Source organism: Phocoena phocoena, chromosome 17 (genome assembly GCF_963924675.1).
Source record: "Phocoena phocoena chromosome 17, mPhoPho1.1, whole genome shotgun sequence".
NCBI classification, from domain to species: domain Eukaryota; kingdom Metazoa; phylum Chordata; class Mammalia; order Artiodactyla; family Phocoenidae; genus Phocoena; species Phocoena phocoena.
The window spans coordinates 15,240,876-15,256,897 of NC_089235.1; the positions used below are offsets into that span (position 1 = coordinate 15,240,876).

Below are 16,022 nucleotides of genomic sequence, written 5' to 3' on the forward strand. Positions count from 1 at the left end.
CCCCAGAGAAAAATCTGTCACTGCTTTTTCCACCTGCACTACATCTCTTTCTCAAAGGACTCTGCGGCAGCTAGGAGCCTCCCTCTGAAGGGGCATCTGTTCCATATTGAAATCTCTCCATTTGGAGAGACATGGACCACGAATAAAGGGTGAAGAAAAATCCTAGGCAGTCAATAGAACCACAGCTAGGGAAGGGACCTGGTAGCTACATAGCTACGCTTGCCTACGGTGCAGTTTTATTCCGGTCCCCGATTTTCCATGTGAATATTTAAAAGTTTGTTGTTGCTTGCCCCAGAGTAGGGAAGAATGGCACAGTCAACAGAATAATGCACTTTCCTTAGCAGGATTCATTAAGTTGAGCATAACTGATTCATTAAGAGGCTGGGCTTTGGAGTCAGGACGACCTGGCTTTGACCCTGAGAGGCAAATGCTGGACCACTTATTTCTTTCCTTCAGTAAAGTGGTAACTCAGTGGCACTCTCTCATTGGGTTCATGCTCTATATAGATAGATGTTGGCTATTGTGACCCACGTGAGATGAGTCTGCTGTCTCCCTGCACATTAGAAGAGATTATTCTTCACAAGCTTGCATCAGCCTTGTGACAATGTATGTGGCACGTTTTTCTTTTCACTCTATATGTTAGTATGGACCAGCTAATTAGAAGACCTACAAAAAAAATTCCACTTGTCTGTCTCTTCATCAGGTTTAAAACTAGAGCACTATAAATACATTTATTTATTTCTTAGCCTGTTGCAATTTTTAGCCTTTCTTCATTTGGTAATAATTTTTCTTCGCCAATTGTTAAAGGTCACAGATGGTAGGGTGAATAAGTAACTTCTGTGTCCTCCAAGAAATTCTGTTTGGTGCTAAACAAACTGTTAACATTAGGCATTTGTCATGCGATGGGGGAGGGGTAGAAACTAAGGGTTTTAAAATGAATCCAAATAAAATGGGAGCTTAATTCATGTCTGAACATTTAGTTATAATACTAATGAAGCTCTGGCTTGAATGGATCTTTAAAGAATTTATTCTGTTAAGAAACATAACAGGGGATGGCCACAGACATATTACAATTGCGGGCCCGAGGCAACCAGTAGAGAAAAAGCCTCCTTTTTTTTAAATCGTGAAGTCAAAGACTTTGTTCCTAGTCCCTGAAATGAAATATAGTCCCTTTCAGGGTTGATGTTGAGTTTCCAGACCTTTAAGCCCTATTAACAGCCAGCTTTCATTATTTCTAGGTGAATTCAACAAAACTCCATTCTTGTCAGAAATTGTGAAAGACATTTCTGTGAAAGCTGTTAAAACCACAGTCGATAAATCTGGTAAATTCTGCTACTTGGTCAGTTCCATTATTCTGTTCCTCATCTCAATCTAACCATCATTTGTTTGTAAGATACACCCATAAACAAGAAATATCAAGACAGAAATACAGAGGCACTGTCTTCATACTCTCTGAGGGCTAGCAGTTTTCATGAAACTTCATGTGGGAGTAGAAGGCTTCTTGACCTCGGAAGGTTTTTCCACAGATGTTACAGGAACAGCCGTCATCCTCCTTGTGCGAGCGTCGGACATGGCTGTCGTGGGCAGCGTGGGATGCAAAAGATTTACCACAGTACTTGCATTTGAAGGGCTTCTCCCCGGAGTGCTGCCTGATATGTGTGCGGAGTATACTAGAGGCAGTGAACCTCTGCAGAGGACAGAAAGCAGGAGAAAAAGTAAACTTCCATCAGCTGGACAACCAGTCAAAGAAAGGGGCTAATTTCACCGTTACCGATCCTTATGTCACCCCTTAGTTCTCCATTCGGTGAACCTTGGGCTTTAATGCTATAGGGCACGCTTGGTCAACAGGTGTAGCCTTAATAAAAAAGGACACGATGGACATGTCACTGGTTAGAACAGTGGCTCTTCAATGGTTGAGATCACCTGGGGGTCTAGTCAAAAATGCAGACTGACCCGATGAGTACACCTGTTGGGGTAATAAGGAAACTGCATTTAAGCAGGTGGTCCTGGGATCACACTCCAAGATGAACTGAATTACAGAAGGAGTGGCTAATACTGGCCAATGTCTTTGCATAAATGGGTACCTTATTGGTTTCTTTCTTCTTCTTCTTTTTTTTAACTTAAACTTTTTGAGGTAATCGTGATTCACGTGCAGTTATAAGAAACAACAGAGACTCTGTGTACCCTTTACCCGGTTGTCCCCAATGGTTGCATCTTACAAGTCTATAGGACAGTATCACAACCAGGATACTGACATCGATAGAGTCAAGATACAGAACGTTTCCATCACAAGGACCCTCACGTTGCCCTATGACAGCCACACATAGCTCCCTCCCACGCCTACTTTTAAGCCACGGCAACCACGAATCTGTTCTCCATTTCTATAATTTTGTTATTTCAAGAGTGTCACTTACAGGGAAGCACACAGTATGTGACCTTTTGGGATCGGCTCTTCTCACTCAGCATAATTCTCCGCGGATTCACGGAGGTTGTTTTGTGTACAACAGCTCATCCTTTTTGATTGCTGAGGAGTATTTCATGGTGTGGATGAACCACAGTCTGTTTAACTGTTCAATCACCTACCCATTGAAAGGCATCTGGGTTATTTCCAGTTTGGGGCTTCTACGAATAAAGCTGCTATTAACATTGGTGTACAGGTTTGCGAATAAACATATAGACCTTCATTTCTCCGGGATAAGTGCCCAGGAGAGCAACTGCTGGGTTGTATGGTGGTTACAAGTTTAGTTCTTAAAGAAACGGCCAAATAGTACCATTTCAGAGTCCCAAGTACTTTGCTGTTTTTACCTGTCTTTTCTTTCCCTTATTTATAACCTTTCCCCTAATTCAATACTCTGCTCTGACCTTTGTCACTTTCAAGTATTTATTAGCGATGTAATGACTCCATTTATTGGGGGTCCACTGACAGAGATACAAAACACCGGCTTCAACCGGTGACCTTGGATTTGGGGGGCTGGGCACGCATGGGGTTGGCCCACTGCTCAGTAAGGAGCACAAGGTGTAGGTGTCTAGGACACCCAGACAAGGACAGTCTCCATCAGCTTAGGTGACGGTAAGTCAGAACGCCAAACAGCTCATTTATGCCCCAAGTGCACTGAGTTCCCTCTTCGGGCACCTCTCATTCCCAGGTTAGCCAGAAGACCAAGGTGAGGATCAGAATTAGAATGCCAGAAAGAGGAGGGGCGGTGGGATATTTTGAGCCTGCTCTGGAAATCCTGCGGGAGGGCATTCACCGCTCAGGATAGATTCCTCATCCATACAAACCCAGGGCCACCTTCCTTAGGTCTGTGCTGGCTCCATATGGTCTACTTAGGTCTTAGCCCCATTTTGCTACACTGTACACAGTGGACAGCCCAAATGTATCTCATCAAAAAAGAACATGAGGTGTTTTAGTATAATATTTTTAAGGCATGGTCAGACTTTTGTTTCTAGCCCAGCCACCCCTAACCACGTCTTTATCTCTTCATTTTTATAACTTATTATTCTGTATAATGAAGATTAGATGCCACTTCAGCAAAATTGCTCTAGAAATTTAGATCAGTAGCATGTAAGAGTCTGTACTTTTTTGTTGTTTTTTTTTGCGATACGCGGGCCTCTCACTGCTGTGGCCTCTCCCGTTGCGGAGCACAGGCTCTGGACGCGCAGGCTCAGCGGCCATGGCTCACGGGCCCAGCCGCTCCGCGGCACGTGGGATCTTCCCGGACCGGGGCACGAACCCGTGTCCCCTACATCGGCAGGCGGACTCTCAACCACTGTGCCACCAGGGAAGCCCAGAGTCTGTACTTTGAAAGACTGCATAATCATGTCTGCTATCATCAGGCTCCTGTAAATTTAGGGTCTATTTCATGACAAATGCCCTAGATGCCAATTTGGCAGTAGTAGGTGGCATCTGATCATTGTAAGCAAACAGGAGTATAATCTGGGGGGTGGAAATTGGGGATGGGCTGACACTGAACTAATCTACCAGGAACTCTTATAAGCTAGGGTTTATGCTACAAGTTCTTATCCATGGACACCCAATCAGGGCTCAAGGCAGATCCCTTAAAAGAAGGTTCCATTTACCTTTGTACAATACACACAGTGGTAGGGTCTGTCTCCAGAGTGGACTCTCATGTGTTTGTTTAGGCTGGAAGATTGAGAGAAACATTTCCCACAGGTAGAACACTAAAACGAAAAAGAAAAATATGGTTGAAGCCACGTCTTCCCCTTAACAAGTTTATTTCACCATTTTATTTATCTGGGGGGGAAGAACTAACTATTGTATTTATTCTGTGCACATCTGTAGGCAGAGGATCAAGCAGGCCCAGGCTGAGGGTCTAGTTGAGACAGGAGAAAGGCGTCCCGCGACTACAGGGAGGAATCTGGCAGCATGGGTTCTGGTCCAGGGCCTGCTAATGCCGTGACTAAGGCAATTCACCTGCAGCCTTTGGGTTAAGTTAGCTGCTTCAGATGTGAAACGGCAGTGTACATAGAGGCCTGAATTTTTCCTGCTCCGTCAGCAAGTAGCTGTGTGACCAGAACACATCAGTTAAAACTCGGAATCTTTGTTTCCCCAATTTTCCTCATGGGAAAAAACACCTGTCTTGCCTTCCTCACAAGGCTGTGAGTAAATTGCAAGCCCCCAGCAATTAATTCAACAAGTATTTACGGAGAACCCCTCAACACTCTGCTAGAGACAAGGAGGAACAATCTAGTGGGGGCAGGGACGAATATGTAGACCAAAGTGGCAACACAGGTGACAGATGACTCAACACATGTACCTACAAAAACAAGGGTAATATTTTGGGGGGCCAGTGAGAACATGTGGTACAGCCACTTGCTGTGAACAGTTCCCGTCATTTCTCTGTGTTCGTGACCCTGACGACTCTGTCCAATCTTCTCAGGAATTCTGAACCAAGTAAAGGGAACTATTGTGTTTCTGGACCCTGTTCCCCAGGTGTCCTTATGGGCACAAACGAGAGCCTGGGTATTTTTAGATGGTGGGATTCCAGGGTGGATGTTTTTTTTTTTTTGCGGTATGCGGGCCTCTCACTGCTGTGGCCTCTCCCGTTGCGGAGCACAGGCTCTGGACGCGCAGGCTCAGCGGCCACGGCTCACGGGCCCAGCCGCTCCGTGGCATGTGGGATCTTCCCGGACCGGGGCACGAACCCGTATCCCCCGCATCGGCAGGCGGAGCCTCAACCACTGCGCCACCAGGGAAGCCCTCTGGGGTGTATTTCAAAAGTCTTCTTTAATTTTTCTTTACTACTTGACATTTTAATAACGAGCATTGTCGTTACTAAAGCAAAAACAGTCAGATGTTGAAGTTCATATTGCAAAAAGAACAGATCAATTATAAAAGGGGAGCAATTAGAACATGAAACTGTTCTTGGAAATTAAAAATAAACAGAAAAGTATAGAATAGAATGCTGTATGTAATAGACTCAGCTGACTGCTAAAGACTGAATACATGACATAAAAATTAAGGTTGGGGAACTCTCAGAGAATGCAGATGAAGAAAAATGAAAAGTCAAGTACAGGGAGGTAGATTCAGCCTAACATTTGGCTAAAAGGAATCCCAGGAGAGAACAAAAATCGAAGACAGATAATAGCCAAGGAAAGAACAAGAGAATTCTTTTGAGCTTATGACTTGTGCCTTCAGGTGGAAAGACTCCAAGCTTGAACTGCAGGGGGCACGGGCTCCATTCCTGGTCAGGGAACTAAGATCTCGCATGCCTCGTGGACAAAATAAATTAATAAATAGTTTAAAAAATAAAATAAAATTACTATCCCTCCACTCTACCATCAAGACCTCTCCTCTTTGGAAGTCCAAGACATTCACTTTACTACTACCAGCTTACACCTCTTCTCATCATTCCTGTCATCTCTGGACCTCCTGGTCTACGGTCCCCTGATTTCAAAGCCAGCAGTACTTCCTACGGCTCCTCTCCTCGAACCCCAGTCAAAGACCCACCATTGTCCTCAGTGTTTAGGCAAATGACCCAAGTAACGTTCTAGTGTATATTTCTTGACCTGACTCAGATAACCTTTTCCTGCATTCTACTTTGGGCAAAAAACCAAACCAAAAAGACAAAAACTAATCCTGTAGCTTCTGCTTTTGAAGCAAACGTCTTTTGATCTGGCTGCAGCAGTCCCAACAAATATCTTAAATGCTCCATCTCATCAACTGTAAGATCCACCACTACTTTATCATTTCTTTTTGGCCGTGTTGAGTCTTTGTCACTGAACGTCGGCTTTCTCTAGTTGCATACCGTGGAGCAACTAAGCCCGTGCGCCACAACTACTGAGCCTGAGCTCTGGAGCCCGCGAGCCACAATTGCTGAGCCCCAGTGCCTAGAGACCGTGCTCCGCAACAAGAGAAGCCACTGCAGTGAGAAGACCGCGCACCGCAACGAAGAGTAGCCCCCGCTCGCCACAACTACGGAAAAGCCCACGTGCAGCAACAAAGACCCAACACAGCCAAAAATAAAAATAAATAAATAAAAATATTCTTACAAAAATAATACATGATATTTGTAAAAATACTCAGATTTTACAGGAGCATATAGTCCAGTGATTGTGATTTTTCCAGAAGCTTCACTGTGAACAGGAGGGGAGAGACAAGAGCAGTTTTATGATGACTACTCTGTTTTCAAATGGAGAAAACTGGGGGCTTGGAGGAGTCCTGACAGGGCAGGAGTCCAACCTGAAGCTGTCTGTACCCAAGCTTCAGCCTCTTTCTCCTAATTAAGACCAGCGGTAGTCAGCACTTTCTTGCACCAAGCCTGGCAGAGCCACCAGGTATCCAGAATGGTGGAAAACGACTCCCTAAATCCACCACTGCTTTTCTGCCTTACAAAATCCTTTGCCATCCATCCTTTGGACTGTGCCCGTGTTTCATCTTCGCCTGTAACTATCAATATGCCTGCACATTGAACCTAGAGATTATCATACTAAGTGAAGTAAGTCAGAAAGAGAAAGACAAATACCATATCGCTTATATATGGAATCTAAAATATGACACAAATGAAACTATCTATGAAATAGAAACAGACTCACAGACACAGAGAACAGACTTGTGGTTGCCAAGGGGGAGGAGGTGGGAGAGGAAATGATTGGAAGTTTGGGATGAGCAGATGCAAACTAGTATATACAGGATGGATAAATAACAAGGTCCTACTCTACAGCATGGGGAACTATATTCAATATCCTGTGATAAACCACAATGGAAAAGAATATGAAAAAGAATGTACATAACTGAGTCACTTTGCTGTACAGCAGAAATTAACACAACATTGCACACATCATGGAAGAAGGTGTAGCTACCTAAAACCACAGGCCAGGGTCTTTCCCACCTGGAATATCTCGAACGCCCCCCACCCCAGCCAATCAACCCCACCTAAGATATAAACCAGACACTCCACTGTCCTAGATTCTTCTCACGGCCACCTGTCTACAGGCCTTTCATAACCCACGTGTCCAGGTAGGACACCCTTTCTCTGTCCCTGTCTACCATGTGCCTCCATCCTCACACTCGGGTGTCATGGCATTAGTTCACGTCTGCTCTTCCACAGCACTGTCACCTCCTTCAGACGCCCTGTCCCATCTTCCCACCTGGTGTTGTGTCCCAGCAACATGCACGCAGGAGGCCCTCGGTGTTCACTCAGGGGTTTGGGGAAGCAGCATGAAAGCAGAGTGCTGGAGCGAAGGGCAGGGTCACTCGCCGCTCCGACTCTTACCTTGTGAGGCCGATGCTTCTCGTGAACGTGAAGGACGTGGATCCGGAGCCGGTCTCTCTTCTCAAAGGACCGTTTGCATAAAGAACAGGGGAATTTCCTGTCACCCTTGTCCACACAGGGGGTGTACTTGAGATGCTTGTCTCTGTAATATTTGTAGGTAAATACTTTTCCACATCTTTCACACCTGTACCCTTCTGCAGACTCTGTCAAACACAGGGGGATAAGTCGCTCGGTCAGCTACCTTCCTTCATTCTTATTTTCTTCAAGATGATTTTTTACAACTTTTTATTACAAAAAATGTAAAACATATACCAAAGTCAAAATAATGGAATAAACCCTCATGTGCCCAAACACCAAGCTTTGACAATGACCAACTCACTTACGTGACTTCCCTCCATAAGGGATTATTTTTTTTCATAATGGATTCTTTTTAACACTAATTTCTCACTTGGTTCATAAACATCTCAAACCATAATCTTTAATAGGCAACGACTTTTTAAAATGCATAACCATAATGCCATTGTCATACCTGAACAGTCAACCCTTATTCCTTAATAGAAACATATATATTTATGTGCGTACACACATGCATACACGTTTTATTATTTTACAGTCAGTTGATTCAATGTAGGATTCAAAGCCTATGTGTTGTCCACAGAGGCTATGTCTCTCCAATCTCTTAATCTATAGGTTCTCCTTACCTTTTGTTCCCGAAATATAGTTGTTGAAGAAGCCCTTCCTCTGGCCCTGTTTACGAGCAGGTCAGTCCTACAGTTCCTGCCTGGCATTCTTTACAAGGTTCACATACCAAATACCTACCCTATTTGTCCCTTTCAGATCGGCCTGAGAGCTACAAGTTCAAAGCCGTTCACCCAGAACCCTGACGGACACCCATAACTTCTCCCCAGGCTTCACGAGTTCTGTTCCATTTGACCCCATTTACGAAGCCTTAGGTGCCCTTTTAGCTTACAGTCTACTTCTCTGAACTTTTAAGGAAGATTCTAGAACTAATACATAGGGTTATTGTGATGATTAATTTTACCTTAACACTTACTGATTTCTTATCAACAAGTGATACTATCACTGAGAGACAGACTGAGAAAGGTAAATCCATTTTTATAAGAGAGGTGGGGGAGAGGTTAGAGAGGGTTCAGCCGACTCTAGCAAAGGAGGTGCCAGGCTCAGGGGTGTCTATGTATTGGGGGAAGGGGAGAGAACCAGGGCCACCTACAAAAGCATCCCTGCCGAGGACACTCTGGATTCCAGAGGATAAAGTGGTTTTGACTGTGAATGCAGCCCTGAAACCTCATTGTCTGGCCCCAGGGAGGCAGAGAACAGCCAGGAGTGAGTATATGCACGAGTGTGAAGGTGGAAATCTTTTTAGTTAGCATCGAACAGCAGGGAAGCTATCCATCCGGGGTTCTGTTAGTTGATAACTGCGTCCCAGGCACGTTTAACAGGTGGCTAAGGAAATAAATCATTTTATTAAGTAAATAACCAGGAAGGCAACCACCAACATCAGGAAGATCCATTGCCCAGTCTTGTCTATCGCTTTCATTGAGGTGCTAATACTCTCAGAATCTCCCTGCTGGGATGGTTTTTGCTCGGAGCTAGAATTTTCATTGGTTAGAAATACCTGGCCTTCCTGCTTCCTGGGGTAGGAAGAGGGGGTCTACAAGACAGGGTCAGCGAGCTTTACAAATCAAAGCATGAAGGCACACCAGAATTCAGAATAAGGGTTCGGTAGTAAATCTGCATAAGAACAACCACTTAGGCAGAAATGACAGAGCACCCTCACCCTTACTAATTAGGCTCCGGCTGCCTCCGTTTTCTGCTCAGGTCCTTGGAAATTTATCTTAACCTAATTTTGTCCTGTTTCTTTCCCTTCTTCCTGCCTCCCATCTCAGTCTTTTCAGCCAAGGGGTTTCTCGATACCAAAAATTATGCTTTCTGCCCCACTACAGACACACCGTTCAGACAGAGTTTGGTAACGATTGAGAGCTGTCTACACATTCCACACCCTCAGCCCCCAAAACACACACTTGGCAGGTTTGCAAACTCAAATAACCCGCCCACATAGGGTCCAGGCCCTTCCCTCCCACTCAAGACCTTCAAGGGGAAGGTTCCCATCAAGCCTCACCAAAAGCCTTTGAAAAAAAGACCTTTCTTTTGAGAGGACAGAGGAATTTTGATTTTTCTTTCCTTTTCATCCTATCCCCAAACATTCCTATTAACAGAAAACAAATGAATTTATCCATTAGTCTTCCCAACCAATTGAGTTGTTTACAAGTTCTCTGCCACAAGTTATCCTAAATATTTACACATCATCGATAACAGTGCCAATAAGCCTCAGATATAACTTGGTTCAGAAGTGGAGCACGGATAACTGCAGGCCCTGTTGCTTATATGATTGGGATCTCTGATGCCTGTATATTATTCCACGTTAATATATCATCATTTACTTAATTATTCTAATATTGGGCATTTAGGTTGTTCGTGACTTTTCACAAACAGGGGTGACGCTGTATTAAAAATCCTTGCGGACAAAGCTTTTCTTTTTGGACTATTTCCTGAAGATAAATTTCCAGAAGAGTATTACTGTTACGTTACTGATATATTCACGGTTATGAACATTGTAACGGCTCTGATGCATAGTGCTGAATAATTATTCAAAAGGATAACGATTCTATTTTGCGTTATCAAGCATGTATCGTTCTCAAATCCACTTTTCACTTTTATTTCAAAAAAGCACTTGGTACATTTTTGGAAGTGACCAAAAAGTTTTGGCTTGGCGCCAAGTATGGGGCAACTGTGGGGTCCAGACTCAAGAGAATCCTGCCATCTTACCCTCAGGCGCACCCCACGCCGTCCATTTATTGGGGTAGTGAGAAGACAGTTCACCGAAACAGTTCAACAGCCCCTCATTATTTGGCTTCTAGAAAGAGACTGCTCATTAGTCACCTCCGAATCCCTGGTGAACACATCCTTGCCCTTGGCTTCAGTATTCCCCAAGCCTGAATTGCCTTGCCTCTCCCTGCCTAACTCATCCTTTATTTCACCACATCCCTAAGCAGCTTTCCCCAGTTTAGCCCAGTCTTCCTCCTTCCTTCAGTGCACATGGGGATCCACAGCAGGTGCTATTAAAGTGTTTAGAATTGTCTCCTGCCCTGAAGGGTCTCCGTCTAGCAGGGAGACTTGCATGCAGACCATCACTGCAGTGTGATGAATGCAATTCACATTCTCTTTTACCTGCTACTTACGACATTTGCTCTAACATAATAAGATGGTCTTCTATCTGACTACACATATGACAGTAACTTGCATTTGTCTGGTCCCACCTATAAGATCAGTGGTTCCCAAGCCTTTGCAGATATAAAAATCAACTGCTCAAAGAGCTTTTTCTTTTTTTTAAAGGGATTTTGCTCTTTTTTTTTAATTTAAAAAATTTTATTTATTTATTTATGGCTGTGTTGGCTCTGCGTTTCTGTGCAAGGGTTCTCTCTAGTAGTGGCGAGCGGGGGCCACTCTTCATCGCAGTGCATGGGCCTCTCACTACCGCGGCCTCTCTTGTTGCGGAGCACGGGCTCCAGACGCGCAGGCTCAGTAGTTGTGGCGCACAGGCCCAGTTGCTCCGCGGCATGTGGGATCTTCCCAGACCAGGGCTCGAACCCATGTCCCCTGCATTGGCAGGCAGATTTTCAACCACTGTGCCACCAGGGAAGCCCTCAAAGAGCTTTTTTAAAATGCAAATCCAGAGGCTCGGTCCCAGAGAGGGGGTTGGTAGTCCTCTAGCTGCCTTCTACTAAAATGTGATAGAAATGCAGAATCTCAGGTCCCAGCCCTGAATGAGAATCTGCATCTTTCCAAGGTCCCCAGATATTCACACCCGCATTAAAATTGGAGAGCGAGAGTCTAGCTCCATGCTTCCCAAAGTTGACTAAGACCCACAGTAAGAAACACATTTTATACTTGAGACCCAGTTCGCACACATCCATTTGAAACAAAAACCTCACCAAACAATGCTTAACTTAAATGAGATTCACATCAATATTTTCTATTCTATTTTATTCTTATTCTCTCTCTTTTTTTTCTTCTTTAATACTGGTCTCTACCACCAAATCCCCCACCCTGCTAAGATACTGCAACCCACTACTTGAAAAACAGTGCTCTAAAGCTTAGACTTCCTGAGTTGTGTGAGCCTCAGCAAAGATGAATCAGAAGCTGGCTCACCTAAGGCAGAGGTTGCATCCATTTATTTCACTTCTATTTTATTCTCTGGGAGCGGGTGAAGGGGTAGAAGAAAAGGTATACTGGTGAATAGGAGTAGCTTCAGCAGCTTTGGAAAGATGAGGGCATCTTCCTCCAGCTGGGTAATGCCCAGCTGGTTAGAGACGCCCTCAGTTTTGTGTTCGGAGTGTTGTGTTGGGAGGGAGGATTTCCACAAGCAAGTGGAAAAGCTGCAGGAAGGTGTTGAGTCAGAGAAAGAGCCCAGTTCTTCCACTAAGATGGCCTCACTGGGTGAGGCGAGAGTGTGCACTCACCTTCTAAGGGCCCAGACGTCTGCTTCCCGTGCTTTATGACCTGCAGGCTCATGGGAATGTCCAAGAACTTCTCATAGCAATCTCCATACCACACAAGGAGCTCTTGGTTCTGGTAGATCTCCTTGCAGCTTTCATAGAAGATCTGCCCTTGACACTGGACTGCGACCAGGTTCTGCTCCATGGGGAAACGAGCACAGTTGACGTAGGACATCCAGTTCCCTGCACCTCCTTTTCCGTCAATAAAGTGGCTCAAACGACCATCTTCAAAGATCTAAATGAAATCAAAGTTTGGAAATGCACATTTTTTTGGTCTGACCTAGAAAATAAATTTACTTATTAAAAATTTATAATTCAAGGGCTTCCCTGGTGGCGCAGTGGTTGAGAGTCCGCCTGCTGATGCAGGGGACGCGGGTTCGTGCCCCGGTCTGGGAGGATCCCACATGCTGCAGAGCGGCTGGGCCTGTGAGCCATGGCCGCTGAGCCTGCGCGTCCGGAGCCTGTGCTCCACAACGGGAGAGGCCACAACAGTGAGAGGTGCGCGTACCGCAAAAAAAAAAAAAAAAAAAATTCAAAACTCACACTTGACCTACTGAATATATTTATTATCAATATGATTGAGCCTAAATGGATTTATTACCTTGAAGAGACCTCTATAGGTAGTGTGACACATTTTAAAAAGATTCTTACTTTTATCACTTCCTCGATTTCCAGATTTCTCGAGTGAGCATATATTAGTTTCATAAACAGAGGTAAGGGAAACAGGAGGTTACATTTAATTCCACCACTTCAAGACAACCAATTAGTTTAGTATTTTATCTCAATTTAGTTTTCATGTGTATTGATAGAGCCATAATTTAATTCTTTCTCTGCTGTGGGCAATTCTGCAGTCTTCAATGTTTTGTTATTACAAACAGCCCCGTGAAGTCTGGATTTCAGATTATTTTCCTCAACTATATTCCTTGATGTAGAAATACACGGCGAGGGGCGACAATCTGATACATTCTGACGAACTGCAGTCCTACCATCCTGCCTCAAACAGAGTTAAGAGTATCAGTTTTCTAAAAATCCTCTTTAGATGAACGACGTCGAAAATTTTAAATCTTGTCTTAGTCTTTTCTGGCATATTCTTAGCATCACTCTGTAATATTTAAAGTGTTTGGTTTTGTCTATAAATATAACCCAATGTATTAACTCTTTAAATGTATATTCCACGGCTAATCTTCAGAGGAAAATGCCTTAAGCCACCAAAAATTACACAGAATCCATGCAGAGGTGTTATCCTCAGGGACTGAACAGCTTGCCTTTCTTTCTCTTTATGTTGCAAAACAGGCAGCACAAGTCAGCAGATTACTGCCCGGAGGGGGCCCCCCTCTCCCAGTCCAGGGGTCTCCCAGAGGGGCAGAAGCCAAGGTTTCCTCTCACCCACCTCCCCCCGCCAACCCGCCAGAAACACATTTACCTCCCACATCAGGGAATTGTCTCCGTATGTCCTGACTTCGCTGGTGTTGACCACTTTACCCTGAAAGGGCCCAAACCTGACTCCTTTGGCGACAGGGCTACTGCAGAACACACCAAAATGTGCCACTTCACCGAATTTCGTGTGCCCAAGGCAGAGACCTAGGAGAGACCCAGGGCAGGAAAGAAAGCCAGTGAGGAAACCGACTGCATTTGTGCTGGACAAGAAATCCAAGCCAAGAAGCCCTGCCTACCTTCTGGTAGCTGAAGGGAGTCGTTATCCAGAGTCCGAGGAAGAGAACGAGACCCTAGAAAAAGACAGGATTAAATTTTTATTTTTTCGATAAAAACGTATTATGAAATGCTTTCCATACGGCGCTATCCTCCCCACTCCCTGGAGCTCACCATTATCCTGAATTGGATGTTTACTTGTCCTTTCTAGGTTTCCTGCTCCTTTTACATAGACCATTTCTCACATAAGACTCAAAATGACTCTAGTGGGTTATGTTGTAATTAACCCCGTTTGCAAATTTAAGGAACTTGAGGATGAGAGATAATGCTGATTTTGAGACTCTCAGATACCTTGCACATCCCGGTAGAATCTGAGCCGGCCTGATCAGCCCGCCCCGCATGAACTGTTTCTCTTCTCACTAAAACAATCTTGGGTGTCATGCGGTTAAGCAAATAGGGTCTCGGAGGTGAGCCTGCCATTCTCAGCTCCGTCTTCTGATGGAAGCACATACGCTCCGCTTTAGGACTCGCACAGCCTCGGACCCACCTGGAAGCGCCCTTGCCCCCTCCCATCCTCACCTGTCTTCCCGCCTCCCACCCGCACCTCCAAGTCCCGGATCATGGGGACTGCCTTTACCTGAGCTGTCTGTGGGGACCAGGAGGCCCGAAATCGCGTGGTGCAGGTGGGCTGAGTTCTGAGGGCTGGGGATGACCCCGTAGAGAACTAAGTGCAGGTCTTCCTGGGTGAAGTGGTAACGGTGAGATGCCTTCCCCTCTTGGTTCGCGAGTTTGGGGCCACCCTCAGAGCGCTCTCTGGGGGAGCACGGTAACAGCTGGGAGGGCTTCGGCCTCTCAGGGAACAGCGAAGTATCCACAGAGGGCGGCGGCACGAAAATTTCAGGTACCCAGCACTGGCCACCGTCGCTACGGCCGCCAGCGGGGCCCGCGTCTTCACTGGAGGTACCTGTAAACTCGCGACTGCCGTTCGGGAAGTGCGGCACTTCCCTGGGGCGGTGGGGAATTGGGTACCACGACGGCAGCTTACTGTACCAGGGCAGGTCGTAGAGCGGCTCCCTCTGCAGGGCCAGGCCGGGGCTCAGCAAGGGAGGCGCCATCCGAAAGGCGAAGGGGGACAGAGACGGGGACGTGGAAAGGGCCTCCAGCTGCCGTAAAGTTTGGAAACCCTCCTCCGCGGCGCTTAGGGTGTTCCCGTAGTGGCTGTAGGGCTGGAAAGGCGGGTAGTAGGCGGCCAGGCGTTGGGGGCTGCTCTGGAGTATGTCGGGCGGGTAGCACCCTTTGTCTTGGGGTCCGGCCTCACTTGGCAGCCGCAGAGCCATCCCGGGCCACAGGGCGCGGCGGGTCTGCGGATGAGCAAGCGCGGCCGAGTGAGGGGCGCGGGGCGCTGCGGCCCGGCTCCTGCCTGCCCAGCCTCCACCGCCCGAGGCAGCCCCGGGTCGGAGGGAATCGGATAAACTTCCCACTTCGATCCCTCAAGACCTACCCGCAAACGAAACAAAAACGGCAACAAACGACCCGCCCCAAAAAAGACAAAACAAACTAAAACGAAAATCTGTCGGGATTCTGCCCGACTCCAAATTCCAGGTACGTGTCGCCTTTGCCTTCCCTCTCCAAGCACGCCTTGACCTAGCAGGGCTCGTTTCCAACACTCACTCTCTACATCCGTCCCCAACCCCGCTCCTGCCAAATCCGTTTCAAGCTCCCTCTTCCGCCCTCTCCCCGGTCCCCGACATCCTCTTTTCCGGGGCGGGGGGTCGGAGCCGCGGGGCCTTCCCACTCCCGGAGCCAGGAGCCGAGCGCAAGACCGAGCTTGGGGGTGGGCAGCAGCTTCAGGCAGTCCTGGGTCCCTAGCAGGGAGGGCAGAGCCCAGGGCCCGGGTTGGGTCGCATAGGAGACGCGCTCCCCCAGCCCGGGGGCAGGTCGGGGGAAGCTGCCCCGCTGCGAAGCCCGGGTCTGACCCCGAGAACCCGGGCGGTCCGGGCTGCCAGGAGGAGTAGGCCGCCGCCTTCGGCTTCCCTCCCAGCGCCGCAGCCAGCGCGGG

At 46.6% G+C, this 16,022-nt stretch overlaps 1 protein-coding gene across 1 annotated transcript; it reads right to left on the reverse strand.

Annotated features, from left to right (window-relative positions):
* Positions 1–1,459: 1,459 nt before the first annotated feature.
* PRDM14 (PR/SET domain 14) lies at positions 1,460–15,300 on the reverse strand. The gene is made up of 7 exons (XM_065895636.1): positions 14,601–15,300; positions 13,987–14,040; positions 13,737–13,894; positions 12,278–12,548; positions 7,737–7,939; positions 4,081–4,182; positions 1,460–1,687 (listed from the first exon to the last, which is right to left on the reverse strand). The coding sequence occupies exons 1-7, from the start codon at positions 15,298–15,300 to the stop codon at positions 1,460–1,462; spliced, it is 1,716 nt and encodes a 571-aa protein (XP_065751708.1).
* Between the last annotated feature and the right edge of the window lie 722 nt (positions 15,301–16,022).

What these genes read in the sequence shown, in the direction of transcription:
- PRDM14 (XM_065895636.1), bottom strand. Translation starts at nt 15,300, where the DNA reads ATGGCTCTGCGGCTGCCAAGTGAGGCCGGACCCCAAGACAAAGGGTGC. An exon ending in GGTCCCCACAGACAGCTCAG is followed by an intron (nt 14,041 to 14,600) that starts GTAAAGGCAGTC and finishes GTCTTTTTCTAG; the next exon opens with GGTCTCGTTCTCTTCCTCGG. An exon ending in AGAAGCATCGGCCTCACAAG is followed by an intron (nt 4,183 to 7,736) that starts GTAAGAGTCGGA and finishes TTTTCGTTTTAG; the next exon opens with TGTTCTACCTGTGGGAAATG.